This window comes from Entelurus aequoreus, linkage group LG22 (genome assembly GCF_033978785.1).
Source record: "Entelurus aequoreus isolate RoL-2023_Sb linkage group LG22, RoL_Eaeq_v1.1, whole genome shotgun sequence".
Taxonomy (NCBI): domain Eukaryota; kingdom Metazoa; phylum Chordata; class Actinopteri; order Syngnathiformes; family Syngnathidae; genus Entelurus; species Entelurus aequoreus.
In genome coordinates, this window is record NC_084752.1 from 15,763,739 (window position 1) to 15,787,542 (window position 23,804).

The window sequence follows — 23,804 nt, forward strand, 5'->3', positions numbered from 1 at the left end:
AAGATCGAATACTATTAACCGCAACAGGTAATTGTAAAAAACAAAAACAACAACATTATGCTTGTTCTATTTTTAAACATAGAAAACAATCTTAAGTTGTCTTTATTTTTAAGTTATCGTACCGTGATTTTACCAGTCTGGCCCACTTCGGAGAAGATTTTCCTCCATGTGGCCCCCCATTTAAAATGAGTTTGACACCCCTGGGTTAGAGGGTTAGGGCCAGGGTTACAGGGTTAGGGTTATAATAAGGCCATGCCGAATAGGGCATTAATAAGTACTGAATAATGACTAGTTAAGAGCCAATATATTACTAATTTGCATGTTGATAAGCAACTAATTAATGGTGAATATGTTCCCCATACTAAAGTGTTATCATGTTTTATTACTGGTGCACAAAATGAACTGTGCATGAACCTTACCTTGTTTAAAGAACAAAACCAACACAGTGCATAAACTCACAACAAATTACACACCTGCAAATCAGTCTGACTTCTGCTGTTGCCGTATCCGTAATACGCCGATAGGGAGAAGTTTTTATTTACACGATGAGTCGGGTGTGTCTTGACCTCCGCCGAATCCCTAGGGTTCGATCGAACCCAGGTTAAGAACCACTGGTTCTAAGGAGACCGAGGTGTCCAATACCTGCTCATTCAGCCAAGACACTGTGAAGCTTGTCCGTCCCAGCGCTCAGCGCCAGCTCCGCAGCCCTGTCTCTTCATCCGCCTCTCCTCCAGTCTCTCCAAACGGACTCAGGTGTGGCAGAGACCCAGCAGCTGGTCTCCATGGCCAAAAGGAGAGAAAAAAACACATGAAAACAAGAGGGAAACATCCGAAACACAAAAGGATGATACAGGAGCAACTTAGCACACCGCAATGACATCATCACCACACAAATGCACAAGCCGAAGGATTCAGCCAAAATTGAGGCATAGCTACTGTCTCCCAGCTGCCCTGGGGACGCCTCGGAATCCCCAGGGAGGAGCTGGACGAAGTGGCTAGGGGAGAGGGAAGTCTGGGCCTCTCTGCTTAGTCTGCTGCCCCCGCGACCCGACCTCGGATAAGCGGAAGAAGATGGATGGATTTATGAATGAAAGAATTAAACACCTTGAATGTTTTTTGTGTGGGAAAGGAAGTTTATTTGTATTTATATTTCAATAGTTTCCAAATACAAACAATAATGAGATCGTGCAGCGTACAAATGTTAGATTTTTTTATTTTTATTCTGAATCTTATTTCTACAGGGAAAAGTTGAAGTGGAGGCAGGAAAAGAGGGGATGAAGTTTGAAGCAGGAGCGTTTTCCTTCTATGGGATGATGGCCCTTACTGTCTCACCAGGTGAGAGCTGTGATCACACAACTTGCTCATTATTTTCATCTGCCCAGACTTTCAAATTGTGTTCATTACTTTAAAAAAACTTTTTTTTTTTTTTTTTTGCTATTCTCATCTTTGTTGCATCAAATGCAAAGCTTTGCTTTCCAAATACAAAATGCAGCGGAATCACACATTTTTAGACTGTGATAAACAAATTGTTGTAGACTCTGTATGAATCTTTTACACCAGGTGTGTCAAACTTGTTACTCCAACCACTGTTTTTTTTTTATTCTAGCAACTGAGCTGACTTTTTTTTTTTTTTACCATAAAAAAACAATCGTAGAGTTATTTCAATGTACAGTAATATGCTGTAAAAAAAAACACAGTAAAATGTCCTGTAAAAACTATTGTCACTTCTACAGTGTACAATTCAGTGGCGGGCTGTGCGTTTCCCACCTAGGCCTTCAGAGATGTCCTACTTAGTCCGACTTTAATAAATACCCCTCAAAATACCATTATTTATGACTACGGCTGGAGAAATACTATACAGAAACACATTTGCGCACTACTGGAGATTGAATCACCTCAACAGTGTACAAAACAGGCTATGTTTCGGCACATTTAAAAATCAATGAACACGCATCAGCATATAAAACATACCTTACGTGGTACTGTCAAAATTAAAATACTTTTAAAGAACATATTAAATGTGAAAAAATAAATAAATAAAATATTTGAACTTTTTCTTTGAGTTAAAAAAGTGAGAACCGATGATTTCTCTGTTGGCCGGGTATGGCTTCGTTGCCCCTTCCTGCTTTTCGCAAATTACAACTTGTGATTGGATTCTCACTTGGGAGTGACGAGTGAAAATCCAATCACAGTCACGTTCAGCGTAAAGCTACCTAGATGGGCTACTGTCAACAACTCGTGATCTGATTGGCTATCGTAACTGTCTATCAACTGTCTTATCAGGCAGAATTCATACAGCGCTGGCAACAAGCTAGCTGAATTCTAATTGGATAAAAGCTCCAACGTAAAAACAAGGAGCCTAATAAGACATAAAGAGAATATGATGAATACTTGATGGAAAATAGATTAAAATGTACTTTTATTAATCTATGATCATGATTTATGTTAGGCCAGCAGAGAAGGCCTTGCTGGCCCTAACGGCACATCACTGGTACAATCTGATAGATAACTTGCTTTAAAATCATAAGTCAAGCAGATATTTAAGTATTTACTTTTATTTTAACAAAAGAACATGTTTGGAAATGATAATACAGTGTAATATGTGTTGCAATAGTATTAAAGTTTAAAATATATGCAATTAAATGCAGTAAATATATTTTATTATTTCAAAATGGAAGGAATGAATACATATTTAAGAAAAGATAAGGTACTTATTGCTAGGCGTTCGTGGGCCGTATAAAATGATGTCATTTCTGGAAGAAAAATGATTTTTTTTTTTTTTTGTGGAAAAGAGCTTTTTTTCTTGATATTTTGTAGTAGTCAACCTCTTGAAGTGTCAATCCTCACATTTCATTCATAAACTCCAGTATTGTCATTTCTTGCAAGCAAGATGAGGCCAGATGGGACCTGGGAGACACCTACTGGTGAAAAGTAAACATGTCTGCTGTGTGCTGTCTGAAATCCAGTTGGATTCTTAGGATTCTTCATTATGCTTTTACAAAAAAAAAGTGATTCCAAACCTCATTAGTGTGCAGAAGGAAATCATCCAATTCCACCTTATTGGTCTAAAATGTTATTATTATTTGATACCAGTGACGTGTAAGGACAGGCAGAACTATTAAGTGTTCTTCCACTAAATGGCAATTCACTTTTTTATCCACCTGTTCTGTGATATTTTTCTAATGCAAAATAACAGTTGGAAAATACTGCTTGAGCATTTTTAATCTAGCATCAATCATGTTTAGATATTTGTAATACTAATAATCTCTCACCATTCTTTATTATTGTGTCTCTTCCCCACAAAGTCCCACTGTCCCTCTCTCGAACCTTCGTCAACAGGGCCGACTCGTTAGCTGGATCACCAGGTACAGTATGCATTTTTATTAAAAAAAATAAAAATGTTACACTAACATCTCTTTGCTAACCCTGTGAAGCACAATAAGTTCACACAAAGTTGTTGTCGGGTGCATGTGGGCGAAGTACAAGGAAAAGAGTGTGAGGAAACAAACTTGAACACCCTCATCCTCTGAGCCATTATTCAAGTGGGCTGAATGGCGCAGCAGAATGGAGGCCCCAGATCGGACCCAGGCTCCGCCCACCCCCCCTCGCCCCTAACCTTTAACCCTCTGACTGCATAAACAAGACCTACAGCTTACAGCCCCCTGCTGGACACCACTGAGCGTACATACAAAGCGCTGCACGTACACATATGTCCACTTGCACATGTTTAGCATGCACGGGCTGCACCTGAAGGCACCACCAGCAAACTGAGCACATTTTTTTTGTTTTTTTCATTACAACATTCGGAGTCAGACTATCACACTTTTGTGTTGGTCTCGCATTAATGTGGCACGCATGGATTCTTTTTTTAATATCATGCCCTGACCCCCGCTGCCTTTCAAAAGTGGAGTACTAATCTGCAAGAGTTCACATGCCAGGTCTTTGGCCCACTGTGCTGGGCCTGCACAAACACACACATTACACGCACACACACACACACACACGTCAGTTGTGCGTCTTGGTAGACACACTTATTCCGACGCGGGATTACATACATTCCAGTCGGCGTAGTACCATTAGCTCGGGCCAAGCTGTGTACACTTTGTTGTGTGCGATTTCCGCTAGGCTCCTCAAAGAGGTGGAAAACATAATCTGGCTTTAATTAAAAAAAAGAGCAAATCTTTTCTACTGAATAATAACTGAATAATAATAACCGAATCTCTGCAGTCTTTCAAGTACAGTAGTCCCTTGGTTTTTGTTAGTCAAAAGGTCAGACGAAGACGAATCGTACGAAAACCGAAGCAACTTTTCTCATAAGGAATACCGTATTTTTTTAAAATATAAAGCGCACCGGATTATAAAGTGCATTGTCAATCAATGGGTCTATTCGGGTCTGTTGTCATACATAAGGCACACCGAATTTTAAGGCGCATTCAAGGGCTCATATTATGATTTTTTTTCTACATATAAAACACTTCCTTGTGGTCTACATAACATGTAATGGTGGTTCTCTGGTCAATATTTGTATGTTTTAAAAACCGTTTTCAAGCCGCTTTCTCACCGTCTCTTCAGGATGCACCGTTTGGTTACCATAGGGCGCACCGGATTATAAGGCGCACTGCCGATGAATGGTCTATTTTCTATCTTTTTTCATATACAGTAAAAGGAGCACCGGATTATAGGGCGTCATCTTTGTTATAGCGGTGTAGCGTGCAAGGACAAGAGTGGAAGAAGTGTCAAAAGATGGAGCTGACTGTTTTAATGACATTCAGACTTTACTTAAATCAACAACGGAGCAGCATCTCCTCATCCGGAAACAACAACAAGGCCGGAAATGTGTCCAGTGAAAAACCATCCGACCGGAACTCTAATAACTAAAGTTCCTTGGGTGAATAATGTAAACTCACTACACCGGTATGTTTTAGCGCTTTCATGGCGAATTTACTGACAGATATATACTACCGTTCAAAAGTTTGGGGTCACATTGAATTGTCCTTATTTTTGAAGGAAAAGCACTGTACTTTTCAATGAAGATAACTTTAAACTAGTCCTAACTTTAAAGAAATACACTCTATACATTGCTAATGTGGTAAATGACTATTCTAGCTGCAAATGTCTGGTTCTTGGTGCAATATCTACGTAGGTGTATAGAGGCCCATTTCCAGCAACTATCACTCCAGTGTTCTAATGGTACAATGTTTTTGCTCATTGGCTCAGAAGGCTAATTGATGATTAGAAAACCCTTGTGCAATCATGTTCACACATCTGAAAACAGTTTAGCTCGTTACAGAAGCTACAAAACTGACCTTCCTTTGAGCAGATTGAGTTTCTGGAGCATCACATTTGTGGGGTCAATTAAACGCTCAAAATGGCCAGAAAAAGAGAACTTTCATCTGAAACTCGACAGTCTATTCTTGTTCTTAGAAATGAAGGCTATTCCACAAAATTGTTTGGTGACCCCAAACTTTTGAACGGTAGTGTAAGTAAGAACTTTATACTACTTCATATTAGAAATGGCAACAGCGGAGGATGAATGTCCCATAACAAGAAGATAGAGAAAGCTTATCGACTACGGTGTCGGCACGGACTACAAAGGCGGATGCGTGCAAATTTTAAGGATTTATTCCGATGCCAAATACAGATCAGCAGGTACCAGAAGGTTAGAAAAGTTGCTTTTGCATAATATGGCGAAACAAAACGCCAGATAATATGTCTTACCTTATACACACACCATAATAATACTCGTATGATGAAGCACATCAAGCGGTGCGGCTTCATAACTTACCAAAGTCGTAGTAAAACACTTTAATAATCTGGCTTTAATTAAAAAAAAGAGCAAATCTTTTCTACTGAATAATAACTGAATCTCTGCAGAAAATCTTTCAAGTACAGTAGTCCCTTGGTTTTTGTTAATCAAAAGGTCAGACGAAGGCGAATTGTACGAAAACCGAAGCAACTTTTCTCATAAGGAATACCGTATTTTTTTAAACATAAGGCGCACTGGATTATAAGGCGCATTGTCAATGAACGGATCTATTTGGGTCTGTTGTCATACATAAGGCGCACCGAATTTTGCATAACAGGGCGAAACAAAACGCCAGAAAATATGTCCCCTAACAGATGCCATTTTGGGGTCCTTATACACACACCATAATAAAACTCGTATGTTGAAGCACAGTACGTCTGACTATGGTAGCCGTAATGCACCGACAATCCATCAAGCAGTGCGGCTTCATAGTTTACCAAAGTCGTACTAAAACACTTTGATAATCTGACTTCAATTAAAAGAGAGCAAATCTTTTCTACTGAATAATAACTGAATAATAATAACTGAATCTCTGCAGAAAGTCTTTCAAGTACAGTAGTCCCTCGGTTTTTGTTAGTCAAAAGGTCAGACGAAGACGAATCGTACGAAAACCGAAGCAACTTTTCTTATAAGGAATACCGTATTTTTTAAAACATGAGGCGCATTGTCAATTACGGTTCTATTCGGGTATGTTGTCATACACGAGGCGCACCACATTTTAAGGCGCATTAAAAGGCTCATATTATGATTTTTTTTCTACATATAAAACACTTCCTTGTGGTCTACATAACATGTAATGGTGGTTCTCTGGTCAATAGTTTGCATGGATTATGTTTTACAAACCGCTTTCAAGCCGCTTTCTGACCGTCTCTTCAGGATGCACCGTTTGTTAACCGTATTTTCCGGACCATAGGGCGCACCGCCGATGAATGGTCTATTTTCAATCTTTTTTCATATAAAAGGCGCACCGGATTATAGGGCACATTAAAGGAGTCATATTATCATTATATTTTTCTAAATGGAAAACACTTCCTTGTGGTCTACATAACTTGTAATGGTGGTTCTTTGGTCAAAATGTTGCATACATTATGTTTTACAGATCATCTTCAAGCCGCTTTCTGACAGTCGCTTCCGGATGCGTCCAACCGGAACTCTCTAATAACTAAAGTTCCTTGGGTGCATAATGTAAACTCACTACACCGGTATGTTTTAGCGCTTTCATGGCGAGTTTACTGACAGATATAAGTAAGAACTTTACACTACTTTATATTAGAAATGGCAACAGCGGAGGACGAATGTCACATAACAAGAAGATAGAGAAAAAGAAGAAGCTTATCGACTACGGTGTCGGCACAGACTACAAAGGCGGACTCGCGCAATTTTTCAGGGTTTATGCAGATCCCAAATTATATATTATGCAAAAGTTGCTTTTGCATATTGCGAAACAAAACACCAGATAATATGTCTTCACTTATACACACACCATAATATTACTCGTATGTTGAAGCACAGTACAATCCATCAAGCGGTGTGGCTTCATAGCTTACCAAAGTCGTACTAAAACATTTTGATAGATTTTTGAGTGCCGTGTGTAATGTTCTATATTTCCAATGGAACATATAAAATGTTGGTGTTCTTTACTTGAGTGATATTGCCATCATACCTCTTACCACGTATCTTATGTTTGACTGCTATCTACTGGTCACACTTATCATTACACCATGTACCAAACAAAATTGCTTCGAGGTTGGTGAGCAAAACCAGAATTATTCCATACTTTAGACGCACCGGTTATTAGGCGCACTGTCAAGTTTTGAGGAAAAAAAAAGGATTTTAAGAGCGCCTTATAGTCCGGAAAATACGGTATTTAAGTGACTCCACTTCAACTGCATCTTCTCCCTGTCATCCTTTGTTGTAGTTTTTTAGCGCTTCCATAGCAAGTCGGGACTTATGCAAATCCCATATGCACAACAGCAAGAACCAATAGGTAAGAAACGTTGGTTTTGCATAAAAACATGAGAAAATATGTCTCCTAACAGATGCCATTTTGGGGTCTTTATATACACACCATAATAATACTCGTATGTTGAAGCACAGTACGTCTGACTATGGTAGCCGTAATGCCGGTGCATTACAGCTACCAATCCATCAAGGAGTGCGGTTTCGTAGCTTACCAAAGTCGTACTAAAACACTTTGATAATTAAAAAAAAGAGCAAATCTTTTCTACTGAATAATAACTGAATAATAATAACTGAATCGCTGCAGAAAGTCTTTCAAGTACAGTAGTGCCTTGGTTTTTGTTAGTCAAAAGGTCAGATGAAGACGAATCGTACAAAAACCAAACTTTTCTCATAAGGAATGCCGTATTTTTTTAAACATAAGGCGCACCGGATTAACGGTGCATTAAAACAGTTAGCTTTATCTTTTGACACTTCTTGCACGCTACACCGCTACAACAAAGGTGACGGGGAGAAGACGCTGCCGAAGAGGATCTGTAAAACATAATCTATGCAACATTTTGACCAAAGAACCACCATTACATGTTATGTAGACCACAGGGAAGTGTTTTACATTAAGAAAAAAATGATAATAATATGACTCCTTTATATATGAAAAAACATAAAAAAATAGACCATTCATCGGCAGTGTGCTTTATAATCTGGTGCGCCCTATGGTTCGGAAAATACGGTAGATATTAAAGTTCAGCTATCATTGAAATACAATAATTTCAAAAAGTTGCTTGGTGTGCATTTTTTTTCTGTCAAAATTGATACACATCAAGCAGAAATTTCAAAATGGCTTATTAACACACATTTCTAGGTTTTTGCATGCCAGATTAAACAATGTGGTGGGCCAGATGTGGCTACCGGGCCTTCAGTTTGACACCTGTGCTCTAAAGTCTATTATATGCCTCTTACAGTTAATAAACACACGTTCATTTTGGTTGCACGCAGAAAGAAACAGAAAAAGAAACAGTTACAGTATTGTACTTAGAAAACGAGCAGTTGCACATCTCCACGTTTTGTCGAAGCATCTTCCTGCTGGAAAATGTTGAGTGACTTGTGAGACAGCACCTGCTGCCGGATTCATACCTATTGCATATATTTTCCCCTGCAGATAGCGCCATCAAACCACTTTATTATTGGAAAAAAAACAACCAGTTTTTCTGGACTAAAAGCCGACAGGTATATAAGCCACACCCATTAAGTTTTGGAAGAAAAAATATTTTAAGCCGCAGATATATATAGCCGCAGATATATATAGGTGTTTACATAAAAATATTTTGTAAATGTTTATTCACATACCTTAATTGTTTCCGAACAGTGCCTGTAACACGGCAGTAAAACGGCTAAACCAGGGGTCGGCAACCCAAAATATTGAAAGAGCTTTATTGGACCAAAAATACAACAACAAAAATCTGTCTGGAGCCGCAAAAAATTAAAAGCCTTATATAAGTGTTTATAATGAAGGCAACACATGATATAACTGTCTTTATTAGTTATATTAGCCTACTATCAAAGGCTGACGCAAATATTCGTTGACAGAAATGTTGTATTTTAATTTTTATTCTACACATTTTTGCAACATTGGAAACTATTAGTAAAATGAAGACTTCTAACAGGATGAGATAAATTCTGGAAATTACTGGCTCAGAATGGCCAAAGGTAAAGATGTGTGTGTCCAAGGAAAAGGAAACGACAGGCTGTCTTCTTTTAATGGATTTATTACAATCCTTGCAAGCTGGGTAACGTTTGCTGTGGTCTGGAACAACATGGCACACAACTATGAGAAATGCAGCCAATATTACATACAGATAATGTGTCATGAGACATGCAAATATAAATTAAATACACAGAGGACATAAGTAAAGGAAATTAAATGAGCGCAAATATACCTACAAACAAGGCACAATGATGCAATATGTACATACAGCTAGCCTAAATAGCATGTTAGCATCGATTAGCTTGCAGTCATGAATTGACCAAATATGCCTGATAAGCACTCCAGCAAATCAATAAAATCCACATTCACGCACAGCATAAAACGTTTGGTGGACAAAATGAGACAAAAAAGGAGTGGCATAAAACACGTCTTTCTGTGGCAGCATCGGAGAAAGTTGTACATTCAAAACTACGATGAGTTCAAGGATCGCTGAAATTAGTAGGACAATACTGTGTTTGCCAAATACTCTCATCAGTGAAGCATGCATAACATAAACAGTGGGATTTCTAACAATTAGGAAGGTTTGTGTCATGTTTGTTCTCCTACAGAAAATATATTGGAACAAAAAACATATTTTTTCCTTAATCTTTTTCCATTTTCACACATCTCTGAAAGAGGTCCAGGGAGCCACTAGGGCGGCGCTAAAGAGCAGAAAAGTCATTGATGTCTTTATTCATCCTTTATGAGATGAATAAGCTTTTTGTCCTGGTACCTTGGAAACAGTTTCTTAAAGTCGATCCTTTTAGTACTTTGTTTGATTTCTTTGCTTAGTCCATGTCATCATTTAACTGAATAACTGAATGTTTGATCACTTCCCTTGCAGAGAGTAAATCTCCTCCACGGCAGTTTGGACTCAATCATTCAGACTCTCTGAACAGGAGCGATCGAATAGACGCCATCACACCAACACTTGGCAGCAGCAACAATCAACTCAACTCCTTCCTGCAGATCTACGTCCCCGACTATTCTGTCAGGGCGTGTTCAGACCTGCACTTCATAAAGGTGGGCACCTCCAGGTGGTCTTTGTGAAGATGTCGATGACACCTTCTATAAATATAGGCGGTGTCTTAATGGCCTTAAGCAGAACTTTTTTATTGACATGAATCCCTCGTTTATTGCTGTTATTTGGCTACCCACATTACTGTGACGGATGAATATCAGCAAAGTAGGAATCAATCAGTTTAAATCTAATATTGTTATTGCTAAGAAAATGTTTATTACCTTCGAAATATATTTTGTAACATTATGAGAGCCTTTCTAGACATTAAAATAAGACCCATTAGTCAGTTCTATACACTTTTAATTCAATATAGTTAAACCTCAATTTAGACACTCATTTGGTTCTTGACATGGTTCGCAAACCAAAAAGTTCCTATAATGAAGCGAGTTTCTCATAAAAATAATAATTGTTTCTAGCCTCGACAAAACCAGTGAAGTTGGCACGTTGTGTAAATGGTAAATAAAAACAGAATATAATGATTTGCAAATCCTTTTCAACCTATATTCAATTGAATAGACTGCAAAGACAAGATATTTAATGTTCGAACTGAGAAATTTTATTTTGTTTTGCAAATAATCATTAAATTAGAATTTAGTGGCAGCAACACATTGCAAAAAAGTTGGCACAGGGGCATTTTTACCACTGTGTTACATGGCCTTTCCTTTTAACAACACTCAGTAAACGTTTGGGAACTGAGGAGACCAATTTTTGAAGCTTTTCAGGTGGAATTCTTTCTCATTCTTGCTTGATGTACAGCTTAAGTTGTTGAACTGTCCGGGGGTCTCTGTTGTGGTATTTTTGGCTTCATAATGCGCCACACATTTTCAATGGGAGACAGGTCTGGACTACAGGCAGGCCAGTCTAGTACCCGCACTCTTTTACTATGAAGCCACGCTGTTGTAAGATGTGGCTTGGCATTGTCTTGCTGAAATAAGCAGGGGCGTCCATGAAAAAGATGTTGCTCCAAAACCTGTTTGTACCTTTCAGCATTAATGGTGCCTTCACAGATGTGTAAGTTACCCATGCCTTGGGCACTAATACACCCCCATACCATCACAGATGCTGGCTTTTCAACTTTGCACCTATAACAGTCCGGATGTTTCTTTTCCTCTTTGGTCCAGAGAACACGACGACCACAGTTTCCAAAAACAATTTGAAATGTGGACTCGTCAGACCAGAGAACACTTTTCCACTTTGCATCAGTACATCTTAGATAAGCTCGGGCCCAGAGAAGCCGGCGGCATTTCTGGGTGTTGTTGATAAATGGCTTTTGCTTTGCATAGTAGAGTTTTAACTTGCACTTACAGATGTAGCGACCAACTGTAGTTACTGACAGTAGTTTTCGGAAGTGTTCCTGAGCCCATGTGGTGATATCCTTTACACACTGATGTCGCTTTTGGATGCAGTACCGCCTGAGTGATCGAAGGTCAAGGCCTTGCCGCTTATGTTTAGTTATTTCTCCAGCTTCTCTGAACCTTTTGATGATATTACGGACCGTAGATGGTAAAATTCCCTAAATTCCTTGCAATAGCTTGTTGAGAAATGTTGTTCTTAAACTGTTCGAAAATTTGCTCATGCATTTGTTCACAAAGTGGTGACCCTCGCCCCATCCTTGTTTGTGAATGACTGAGCATTTCATGGAAGCTGCTTTTATACCCAATCATGGCACCCACCTGTTCCCAATTAGCCTGTTCACCTGTGGGATGTTCCAAATAAGTGTTTGATGAGCATTCCTCAACTTTCTCAGTCTTTTTTGCCACTTGTGCCAGCTTTTTTGAAACATGTTGCAGGCATCAAATGCCAAATGAGCTAATATTTGCAAAAAATAACAAAGTTTACCAGTTCGAACGTTAAATATCTTGTCTTTGCAGTCTATTCAATTGAATATAGGTTGAAAAGGATTTGCAAATCATTGTATTCTGTTTTTATTTACCATTTACACAACGTGCCAACTTCACTGGTTTTGGGGTTTGTATTTATTATTCTATATATTTAATTTCCATGCACAGCCAAGTGGCAACACAAAGTGCAGTGTGCGGTGCACACAAACACAAACACACACTAGTGACCATAACAAAACAAAACAATTGATGAAAAATGATACATTTGAGGCATCCACACTGGAGGATAACTTAAATTAACGCTATCTAAAAATACAATTCAAAGAGATATATGATCAAATATATGTAAAAAATTAAATAATATATTAAATTTATTAATATATTATTAATATATTATAAATATATTTTGCGCTAAATTTTCGTATGCAGGTAATTATAATAATTTGTTGTACTATGACAATAAATCTTTCTGGAGCAGTGAAACTCAAACTGTGGTACTTGTACATCTAGTACTGTCTTTTATTTTCTTATATTCAAACACAGTGTTACTGTTCAAACTATTTGTAATGCTCGAGTGGCCAAAAATATTAAATAAATCCGTTAAATAAAACCTTTGCCCTCTTTTAATGAACACCTAGGCCTACTATGATACTATGCTACTGTTGGTCAGTGGTACGCGGGCTCCATCAAGTACTGCGTTTTATTTTCTTATATTCAAACACAATGTTACTGTTCAAAATATTGTTAATGCTAGAGTGGCCAAAAATATTAAATAAACTTGTTAAATAAAACCTATGCCCTGTTTTTGATGAACACTTAGGCCTACTATGCTACTGTTGGTCAGTGGTATGCGGGCTCCATCTAGTACTGCGATTTATTTTCTTATATTCAAACACAATGTTACTGTTCAAAATATGTTTAATGCTAGAGTGGGCAAAAATATTAAATAAATCTGTTAAATAAAACCTATGCCCTGTTTTTAATGAACACTTAGGCCTACTATGCTACTGTTGGTCAGTGGTATGCGGGCTCCATCTAGTACTGCGATTTATTTTCTTATATTCAAACACAATGTTACTGTTCAAACTATTTGTAATGCTTGAGTGGCCAAAAATATTAAATAAATCCGTTAAATAAAACCTATGCCCTGTTTTAATGAATACTTAGGCCTACTATGCTACTATGCTACTGTTGGTCAGTGGTACGCGGGCTCCATCTAGTACTGCGTTTTATTTTCTTATATTCAAACACAATGTTACTGTTCAAAATATGTTTAATGCTAGAGTGGCCAAAAATATTAAATACATCTGTTAAATAAAACATATGCCCTGTTTTAATGAACACTTAGGCCTACTATGCTACTGTTGGTCAGTGGTATGTGGGCTCCATCTATTACTGCGATTTATTTTCTTATATTCAAACACAGTGTTACTGTTCAAAGTATTTTTAATTCTCGAGTGGCCAAAAATATTAAATAAACTTGTTAAATAAAACCTATGCCCTGTTTTAATGAATACTTAGGCCTACTATGCTACTATGCTACTGTTGGTCAGTGGTACGCGGGCTCCATCTAGTACTGCGATTTATTTTCTTGTATTCAAACACAATGTTACTGTTCAAAATATGTTTAATGCTAGAGTGGCCAAAAATATTAAATAAATCTGTTAAATAAAACATATGCCCTGTTTTAATGAATACTTAGGCCTACTATGCTACTGTTGGTCAGTGGTATGCGTGCTCCATCTAGTACTGCGATTTATTTTCTTATATTCAAACACAGTGTTACTGTTCAAAGTATTTTTAATTCTCGAGTGGCCAAAAATATTAAATAAACTTGTTAAATAAAACCTATGCCCTGTTTTAATGAATACTTAGGCCTACTATGCTACTGTTGGTCAGTGGTACGCGGGCTCCATCTAGTACTGCGATTTATTTTCTTATATTTAAACACAATGTTACTGTTCAAAATATGTTTAATGCTAGAGTGCGCAAAAATATTAAATAAATCTGTTAAATAAAACCTATGCCCTGTTTTAATGAATACTTAGGCCTACTATGCTACTGTTGGTCAGTGGTACGCGGGCTCCATCTAGTACTGCGATTTATTTTCTTATATTCAAACACAGTGTTACTGTTCAAACTATTTGTAATGCTTGAGTGGCCAAAAATATTAAATACATCCGTTAAATAAAACCTATGCCCTGTTTTAATGAATACTTAGGCCTACTATGCTACTATGCTACAGTTGGTCAGTGGTACGCGGGCTCCATCTAGTACTGCGATTTATTTTCTTATATTCAAACACAATGTTACTGTTCAAACTATTTGTAATGCTTGGGTGGCCAAAAATATTAAATAAATCCGTTAAATAAAACCTATGCCCTGTTTTAATGAATACTTAGGCCTACTATGCTACTATGCTACTGTTGGTCAGTGGTACGCGGGCTCCATCTAGTACTGCGTTTTATTTTCTTATATTCAAACACAATGTTACTGTTCAAAATATGTTTAATGCTAGAGTGGCCAAAAATATTAAATACATCTGTTAAATAAAACATATGCCCTGTTTTAATGAACACTTAGGCCTACTATGCTACTGTTGGTCAGTGGTATGTGGGCTCCATCTAGTACTGCGATTTATTTTCTTATATTCAAACACAATGTTACTGTTCAAAATATGTTTAATGCTAGAGTGGGCAAAAATATTAAATAAATCTGTTAAATAACACCTATGCCCTGTTTTTAATGAACACTTAGGCCTACTATGCTACTATGCTACTGTTGGTCAGTGGTACGCAGGCTCCATCTAGTACTGCGATTTATTTTCTTATATTCAAACACAATGTTACTGTTCAAACTATTTGTAATGCTTGAGTGGCCAAAAATATTAAATACATCCGTTAAATAAAACCTATGCCCTGTTTTAATGAACACTTAGGCCTACTATGCTACTATGCTACTGTTGGTCAGTGGTACGCGGGCTCCATCTAGTACTGCGTTTTATTTTCTTATATTCAAACACAATGTTACTGTTCAAAATATGTTTAATGCTAGAGTGGCCAAAAATATTAAATACATCTGTTAAATAAAACATATGCCCTGTTTTAATGTAAACTTAGGCCTACTATGCTACTGTTGGTCAGTGGTATGCGGGCTCCATCTAGTACTGCGATTTATTTTCTTATATTCAAACACAGTGTTACTGTTCAAAGTATTTTTAATTCTCGAGTGGCCAAAGATATTAAATAAACTTGTTAAATAAAACCTATGCCCTGTTTTTAATGAACACTCAGGCCTACTATGCTACTGTTGGTCAGTGGTACGCGGGCTCCATCTAGTACTGCGATTTATTTTCTTATATTCAAACACAATGTTACTGTTCAAAATATGTTTAATGCTAGAGTGGGCAAAAATATTAAATACATCTGTTAAATAAAACATATGCCCTGTTTTAATGAATACTTAGGCCTACTATGTTACTGTTGGTCATTATGGTGGTACTTGGAGGTTTTTTTGTGACTTGTGACACGCCTGTTTCCCAGGTGACGCGGCAGCAGTACCAGAACGCCGTGATGGCGTCGCGCATGGACAAGACGCCGCAGTCGACGGACAGCGAGTTCACCAAGATCGAGCTCACGCTGAGCGAGCTGCGCGACGGCGTGGAGCCCTGCGCCGTGGTCGCCGGCGTGGCCGCCCCCCCGCCCACCCCCCCGGCCGTGACTGTGCCCTCGGCGAACGAGACGTCCCACCTGCTCAACCAGCAGCACAACTGCGTGGGCGTGAGCAGGAGCAACCACAGCGCTCACAACGAGGGGCCCGTCTAGCCCCCCGTCTAGCCCCCGGGAAAGACCCCAGAGCCTTCACCCTCCAGTCTGACGGACACACGGCGCAGCGGCGTAGCTAGAGACCAGAGGAACACGGGGGGTGCCCTCGGACGCTGCCCCCCCTCCCCATTCAGTCAGTTAGTGAGACCCTCCAAGGGTGGGGGAGGTGGGTGTCTCTGCTACACCCTCCTACAGACGGTGCTGAGACTGAGCTTCCATTGCCGTGACTTAGAGGACGGAGTTACAGTGTGCATGCATCCCCTCACTCAGGCCAAAGACCTTGGTCCCCCCCGCCCCCCCGGCCCCACTCCCACCTCCCCTATTTGCCACACTGCTGTCTGCTTGCACACATGCAACGAAAACACAAAGCGATCCCACCTTTTGCATCTTTCAGGGAAACTCCCATCATCAGCATGGACTCATGGAGCAATGGTTTGGCAAAGACTGCACCAAAAACCGCTTTGAGAGAAAACCATTACATCACAAACCAAGAATGTTCTCCTGTATTTATTTATTTTATACTATTGTATGTACGTGTATGGATACATACATATGTAGGGATGCACGTGGAGGCGTGAAAACATGCCCGTGAAGGTGAGGAAGAACATCAACTTCCAAGCGTGTTCATGAGGGGGTGAAGGTCTTTTACAGATACACTATGTACATTACAGATTGTCTTATTTTTACTATTGTATATTCTTAATTGGGCTTTTTCACCCTTAAAAAAAAAAAATCACACTATTGCCTTGAAGAAAAAGAAATCGTAACAGTAATTATTTTAACAAAGTGCAATGAACAGAACTTTATTTAAGAGATGATTATTAATGACTGTATTGTAAATTGACAGATATATTTGTGTGTGTGTGTGTGAGCGTGTGTGTGTGCGTGTGTAATTGTGTGTTTGGATGATACTAAACCCCACATCCACGCGCAAAGTGTCCCTTACTCTAATTGGATGAGCTCGGTCATGTGACCCGCACGTTATGGCATTGAAGTGTCTTGGAGTTGTCGTCTTTAATCAAACTTGACTATTGCACAGTATTAATGACCTCATCTAACATGTGGAGCATCTTCTACGTCACGAGGAGAAACCCCAACATTAAACATGCGGCGTTCCTTTTTTTTTACTCTCCGTACTTTCATTTCCTCCATTTATCCACGGCAAAACGGGGCCATTCCACCAAATTGATGCCATTTGTGGTCTCTATTCAACTGTAAATCTGGCAATGCATATATTGAACTACTCTCATCTCAGGCAATATTATTTTGTCCTGGTGACGCATTAAAGTAACAGGACTCAAAGTAACAGGAGTGAGTTTTTAGCATAGAATTGTCAAATACATGAACTATAGCCACATAGCATTTATGCTAAATAGCATATTAACACAACAACAACAACACATGAATTTAAAAATAAACATAAGCTTTTTTTTGTAGTTTATTATTTTTATTTGTATTTAAATATATATATATATATATATATATATATATATATATATATATATATATATATATATATATATATATATATATATATATATATATATATATATAAATTATTTCTTGGGGATTTATTTTTTTTTTTAATTTAATTTTATTTTTATTTTATTTTTTTATATAATATTTGTTTGAGGGTGAGAAAAGAACATTTTAAATTTATTTAATTGTATTTCTGGACTGTTTATGTCAAAAATTCAGTAAACAAATGTTTAAAATACATAAATAAACATAAGGATTTAGATAACAGGACTGTGCTAAAATTTTCACTTTGTAGTCAAATAAATAAAATATTTGTCCAACTTGTTATGGCTGCCCTAAAAGAGCTGCTTGTAACAATGCGTAATAAATTAATATAAACATGTAATATTCCCCTCATAATATTATTTAATCATTATATATACGTATATATGTATATATATATATATATATATATGTGTATGTATATGTATACATATATATATATATATATATATATATATATATATATATATATATATATATATATATATATATATATATATATATATCACTCTGCTCTTCAGGGGATTTTACCTGCGAAACAGGCTTGTTGGGATGAAATTGCCTCCTTGTTTTTTCCTGACCCAACATATATTCTGCTCTACCCCGATATTGAGCACTGTATAACGGATATATATATATATATATATATATATATATATATATATATATATATATATATATATATATATATATATATATATATATATATATATATATATATATATATATATATATATATATATATATATATATATATATATGTATATATATAATTTATTTTTTATTTTTGTGTACTACGTGAAAAATAAAATCTGTAGACTGGCAGCTCAGTCCCTAGAATTGTCAATGTTTTTTTTACAGTATATTACTGTAAATGGAAAACAGTACCACTGCTTTTTTACGTTAAAATTCTGGTGACTGAGTGGAAAGTTTTTTACTGTAAAATCTACGGTTGTTGTTTTTACAGTGTATTACTGTAAATAGACAAACGGTACCATTGTACCATTTTTTTTTTCCTTTTTTAAAAACTAATATTTCAACACTATTACAGATTAAAACTACTTTCCAACCTTAAAATCCGACAAATATAACTGACATTACATTATTAGCATAAACAAGATTATTATTATAGATTCATACATAAGTCAAGCAAATATTTAAGTATCTATTTTTATTCCAGAAAAAAAAATCTAAGGTATGTGTTACATTATTGTATAATATTGAATAAGAATATATATAATTGCATGTAGTACATATATTTTTGTTTATGTCAAAACAGAAACGATGAATACATTTAGTAAGAAAAAAGTACTTTATTAACGCATGCTATTTCCAGGCTTTCACAGGCCCACGGGCCTTGAGTTTGACACCTGTGTGTTAGCGTAACAGGACTGAGTGATAACCTGAGACACATCTAATGTGTGCATTTAACTAAATTGTTCTTTTATGAGAAAATAAACATATAGTTGAGATGAAGAGTAATACAAATATGTAAAAATATAACAAGAAAGCAATACAGGCAACACGTGCTATTTTTTTCAAATTCATCTTTTAAATTGTATCTATTAAATATGCAATCACAGGACACTTTATGAAAAATATATACATTTCAGAGTTATTTTTACTGTGCATTTTTGTATTCTTTTTTTCCTGTGCACGCAAACGGCATCGATTAGGTGGAATGGCCCAGATCCTATGAAGGCCTTTTTTTTTGACAGCAGTGAATGTGAAAGTAGTTTTGTGGCGGCCATCGCAATACACATCATAATCTATGTTGAATAATTCTTTAGTTACGTCAAAACTCTTGTGTCACAACTGTTGTGGCTGCCTATTAAAACATTTACATTGATATTTTGTTTTTGTCTTATTTGCTTACGGTATCTTCATCCCTTTCGGCGTGTAACACACACCAGAATCCACCTGGATAAGGTGAACTAAGTAATTGCTGTGCATCTATGTAGCGCTTTACCATACCTGCACGCATTACGTATTAACCTAAGGGGGGGCCTCGGGACTGATGGGGTCCCCCCCCCCCAAACCTCAACAACACCCCCGAAAACACAGTTTGAATTTTGAATTTGTTTTATAATTTTGTCCAAAGTACCAATGATAGTCACACACACACTAGGAGTGGTGAAATTTGTCCCCTTGTTCACCCCCTGGGAGGTGAGGGGAGCAGTGAGCAGCAGCAGTGGCCGCGCCCGGGAATCATTTTTGGTGATTTAACCCCCAATTCCAACCCTTGATGCTGAGTGCCAAGCAGGGAGGTAATGGGTCCCATTTTTATAGTCTTCGGTAGGGTATGACTCGGCCGAGGTTTGAACTCACGACCTACCGATCTCAGGGCGGACACTCTAACCACTAGGCCACTGAGTAGAAGCCAGTCCACTTCAAGTAAAGTCCTGGTGATCCAGGAGACTGTCTTTGAGTTTAGCTAAGTTGTAGTACGCTGGTCTCTCACACAGGCGATGTGGGTTCGAGTCCCGCTCGGAGGAGTAGGGACAAAATGTGACCGAGAGAGAGAGAACACGATCGTTGCTGTTGACGGCTATGAACACCTGTCATATCTTTGCGTTACGCCGTCAAAATCGGGGGGCTCCTGACTGGGTGCGGCCCAGGTAAGCCCCTACATGACACCCAAACCGCTTTACATTAGGCATCGCATTAATCCATTCACACACTGATGGCGGAAGCTTCCATGCTAGAGGCTAGCCACGACCCATCAGGAGCAAGGCGGGTAACGTGCCCTGCCCAAGGACACAACGGCCGTGACTAGGATGGCTAGTGGTTAGAGTGTCCGCCCTGAGATCGGTAGGTCGTGAGTTCAAACCCCGGCCGAGTCATACCAAAGATTATAAAAATGGGACCCATTACCTCCCTGCTTGGCACTCAGCATCAAGGGTTGGAATTGGGGGTTAAATCACCAAAAATGATTCCCGGGTGCGGCCACCGCTGGTGTTTACTGCTCCCCTCACCTCCCGGGGGGTGATCAAGGGTGATGGGTCAAATGCAGAGAATAATTTCGCCACACCTAGTGTGTGTGTGACAATCATGGGTACTTTAACTTTAACTTAAAAGCTGGGATCAAACCTGGAACTCTGAAGTTGTTGACAAAGCTGCTCTACCAAGAGGCTGCACGCTGGGTCCATCCCTGTCACCGTCCCTGTGGCTCTGATCGGGCGTGTTTTGTTTAAAAATCCCCTTGGATCAATAACGTTCTACCTATCTCTTGTCTCAGGTGGCCGGTGTGCCATCGTACCGTGAGCTGTCGGCTGGGTGGAAGGCGGCTGGTCCCCGCTGACGTCACGTTGTCCGGAATGAAAGCAGCTCGTGGGATCGGTTGGAATGACGGATCTGGGCCCTGTCCAATAAAGCAAACGCAGGGCGCCTGGTACTGGACTTCTGGTCCAATCAGCTGTTTGGTCTCTCGTGTTTGTGGGGTGCAGGCGGTCTAGGGAACGCTGCAACTCACGTCCAAGCATCAGGAGGGCAAGAAAACTGCCTGTTGTGACACACAATGTCGTTCTGTGGTGCAGTAGGAGGCTCTGTAGTGCTGATGAAATTGGGAAACCATCTGCCAGGTGCGCTCTGATGCCGTTCTTAGGTCTGAGCTTGGTGAAGGTAAAGCTGGACGAGATGAGTTGTGTGTGTATATATGTGCATTTGTATGTACAATATGTTTGTCTTCCAGTGTGTGCGGGAGCCAGAGTCATCATCGGCGGTCACTCGAAGCGAGTATGACGATCCTCCTGGTAGGGGGGTATCCCTTTATGGAGGATGCCTGTGCGTGACTTTTAATAATGTGGGGAGACTGGTGCACAGACAGTCACCACACGATCCTTGACAGATCCGGGTCAGGGTCCACTGGCATGGAGTCCAAGACGACTGGGGACCCTTTTCTGCTGCAGCCTTCATCCACCATCGCAGCCGTTGTGACGCTCCATAGGGTTAGCAATCATCCTCCGCCTGTTCTACCGCTGAGGTCTTCACCGTATCCCTGGCTAGAGGGAAGTCAGGTACTAGGCATTTGCCAAAGGCCACCTGGGGTAACAGTAGTAAAGGGGTTAACCTCCTAGTGCCCCAAGACCCCAAAAAGGAGCCTCCACTGCCAGATGCCCTCTAACGTCATGCCCAGGACACGGGAGTCAGAGTACGGCCCCAGCCACCCAGAGAGCCCAACTCAAAACAGCAGGTGCGGCGCCCAGGGAACAAGGGACCACGCAGCCAGGCCGGCCAGCGACAGGAAGTCCGTGCCGCCCGGCAGGGCCAGCAACAGACCATAGACCGTAGTTATTTCAATTTTCCTGAGGGAACTCTCCTGAAGGAATCAATAAAGTACTATCTATCTATCTAGACAGACGCGCCCGGCAGAGGACAAGGCACAGGAGAAGCAGGGGACAGCCATCCCCCAAGCCAGCGAGAGACCACACCCCCGACGAGCCCAGAGACTCCTTTCAACCGGACGGGAAGACTGCCACCACGAGCCCAACCCCTCCCCCGGAGAGCACGGCGTGGCCCGCCCCAGGCCACCCCTTCCAAGTTGGCCGCCGTAGGACCGCCCAGCACGGGGGGCCACGGGAACCACCCACCCCACCTGCAGGGACCCCAACGATAGAGATGGAACAACCAGCAACTGCCCTGCCAAATCCTCCCCCCGGGGGAGGAATAAAAATAATAATTATGTTTTTAATGAATACTTATGCCTACCACGCTACTGTATTTTAATGTTGGTCACTATGGTGGTACTTGGAGAGCCAAGAGTTTTCTGAGGTGGTGCTTGGTGAAAAAGGAAGTTTGAGAACCACTGTGCCTCAACATCGGACTACAATCGACCCACACCCACACCCACACCCACACCCACACCCACACCCACACCCACACATCGACATAATGGGCTAATGGGCATCCCTGATTTGAAGTGTGGGTAAAAAAGTAACGGTTTATAGTTCAGAAATGACAGTAGAAGCATCATTCGCTACAAAAGGCATTATTCATATTGTGTCATCGTGATGTGTGGTGTAATATGAAGAAATGTGATTTATGTGCAGTGTAACTGAAAAGTTATGGTGTAATTATCGCTGTACTTTAATTTGAAGGTTGGCAACATCCTGTATGTGAGCTGAACAGGAAGTGATGTGTTTTGGGTGAATGTGTTATGTGACGTCACTAAATATGTTGATGGGCACATGAGCGCTACATGGTTGTTGTTGTACTTTGTGATTGACACCCATTCCTGTGCCAACACTTCTGTGCAGTTACAGTTTATAACCGCTGGAGGTCGCTGTTATGCCAAGTAGTGTAACTCCAGTGTTCTGCACTAGCAGGGTTGTGTTAGCAGCACAAAACTGTGTTTGCACTTTATACGTTTTTCAGTCTGAATAAACAAGAATGTGCTTGGGGTCAAGTCGTGTTTGCCCAAAGGATTGCTCAAGAATGATATTTGTACAAAAACAGGAATGAAGATAAACTTGCAGTTTGAATGGGGAAAGAAGACTGCAGTCAAATGTGATGTTAAAAAAGAAGCCAAATCTTGCATTTTCGCTTTAGCTTCAGCATAAAGTGGTTAAAACTCTACAATTATCTACTTCTGCTTCTGCTACGTTTTACATAAAGTTGTGTTTCGTTTCCAGAGCAGCAATGAGATACGAGATTTGTATCTTATTTGGTGGTGTCTTTCACTTTGTATTTCTTTGCAGAATGAATGCAAATAGACAACCATAGAGGTTTATTTCAGACATATTTGTCTAACACTTTTAACGATGGATAATAAAACACAAGGCAGTACATGCTCTACATTACTGCATCTAGCAAATGTGAGGTAAATAAAAAGGGTGAAGCTGCAAGCAAGTCGACAATGCAGGACTCATGGAGCCTTGGGGCCACAGTAATTTTGAATGGATGACTTCATCTTTAGCATACACAGTATTTAAATATATACATACCAGAGGTGTGGACTCGAGTCACATGACTTGGACTCGAGTCAGACTCGAGTCATGAATTTGATGACTTTAGACTCGACTTGACAAAATGTAAAGAGACTTGCAACTCGACTTAGACTTTAACATCAATGACTTGTGACTTCACTTGG

At 39.3% G+C, this 23,804-nt stretch overlaps 1 protein-coding gene across 2 annotated transcripts in view; it reads left to right on the forward strand.

Annotated features, from left to right (window-relative positions):
• The window catches only part of cnnm2b (cyclin and CBS domain divalent metal cation transport mediator 2b), a 186,895-nt gene extending 169,573 nt beyond the window's left edge, over positions 1–17,322 (forward strand). For both annotated transcript variants that reach the window (XM_062033165.1, XM_062033166.1), the window contains 4 exons: positions 1,242–1,335; positions 3,306–3,365; positions 10,354–10,532; positions 15,914–17,322. In XM_062033165.1, coding sequence (XP_061889149.1) covers positions 1,242–1,335; positions 3,306–3,365; positions 10,354–10,532; positions 15,914–16,195 — 615 coding nt within the window. In that variant the 3' untranslated portion in view covers positions 16,196–17,322. The remainder of the gene's footprint in view (positions 1–1,241; positions 1,336–3,305; positions 3,366–10,353; positions 10,533–15,913) is intronic.
• The last annotated feature ends 6,482 nt before the right edge of the window (positions 17,323–23,804 follow it).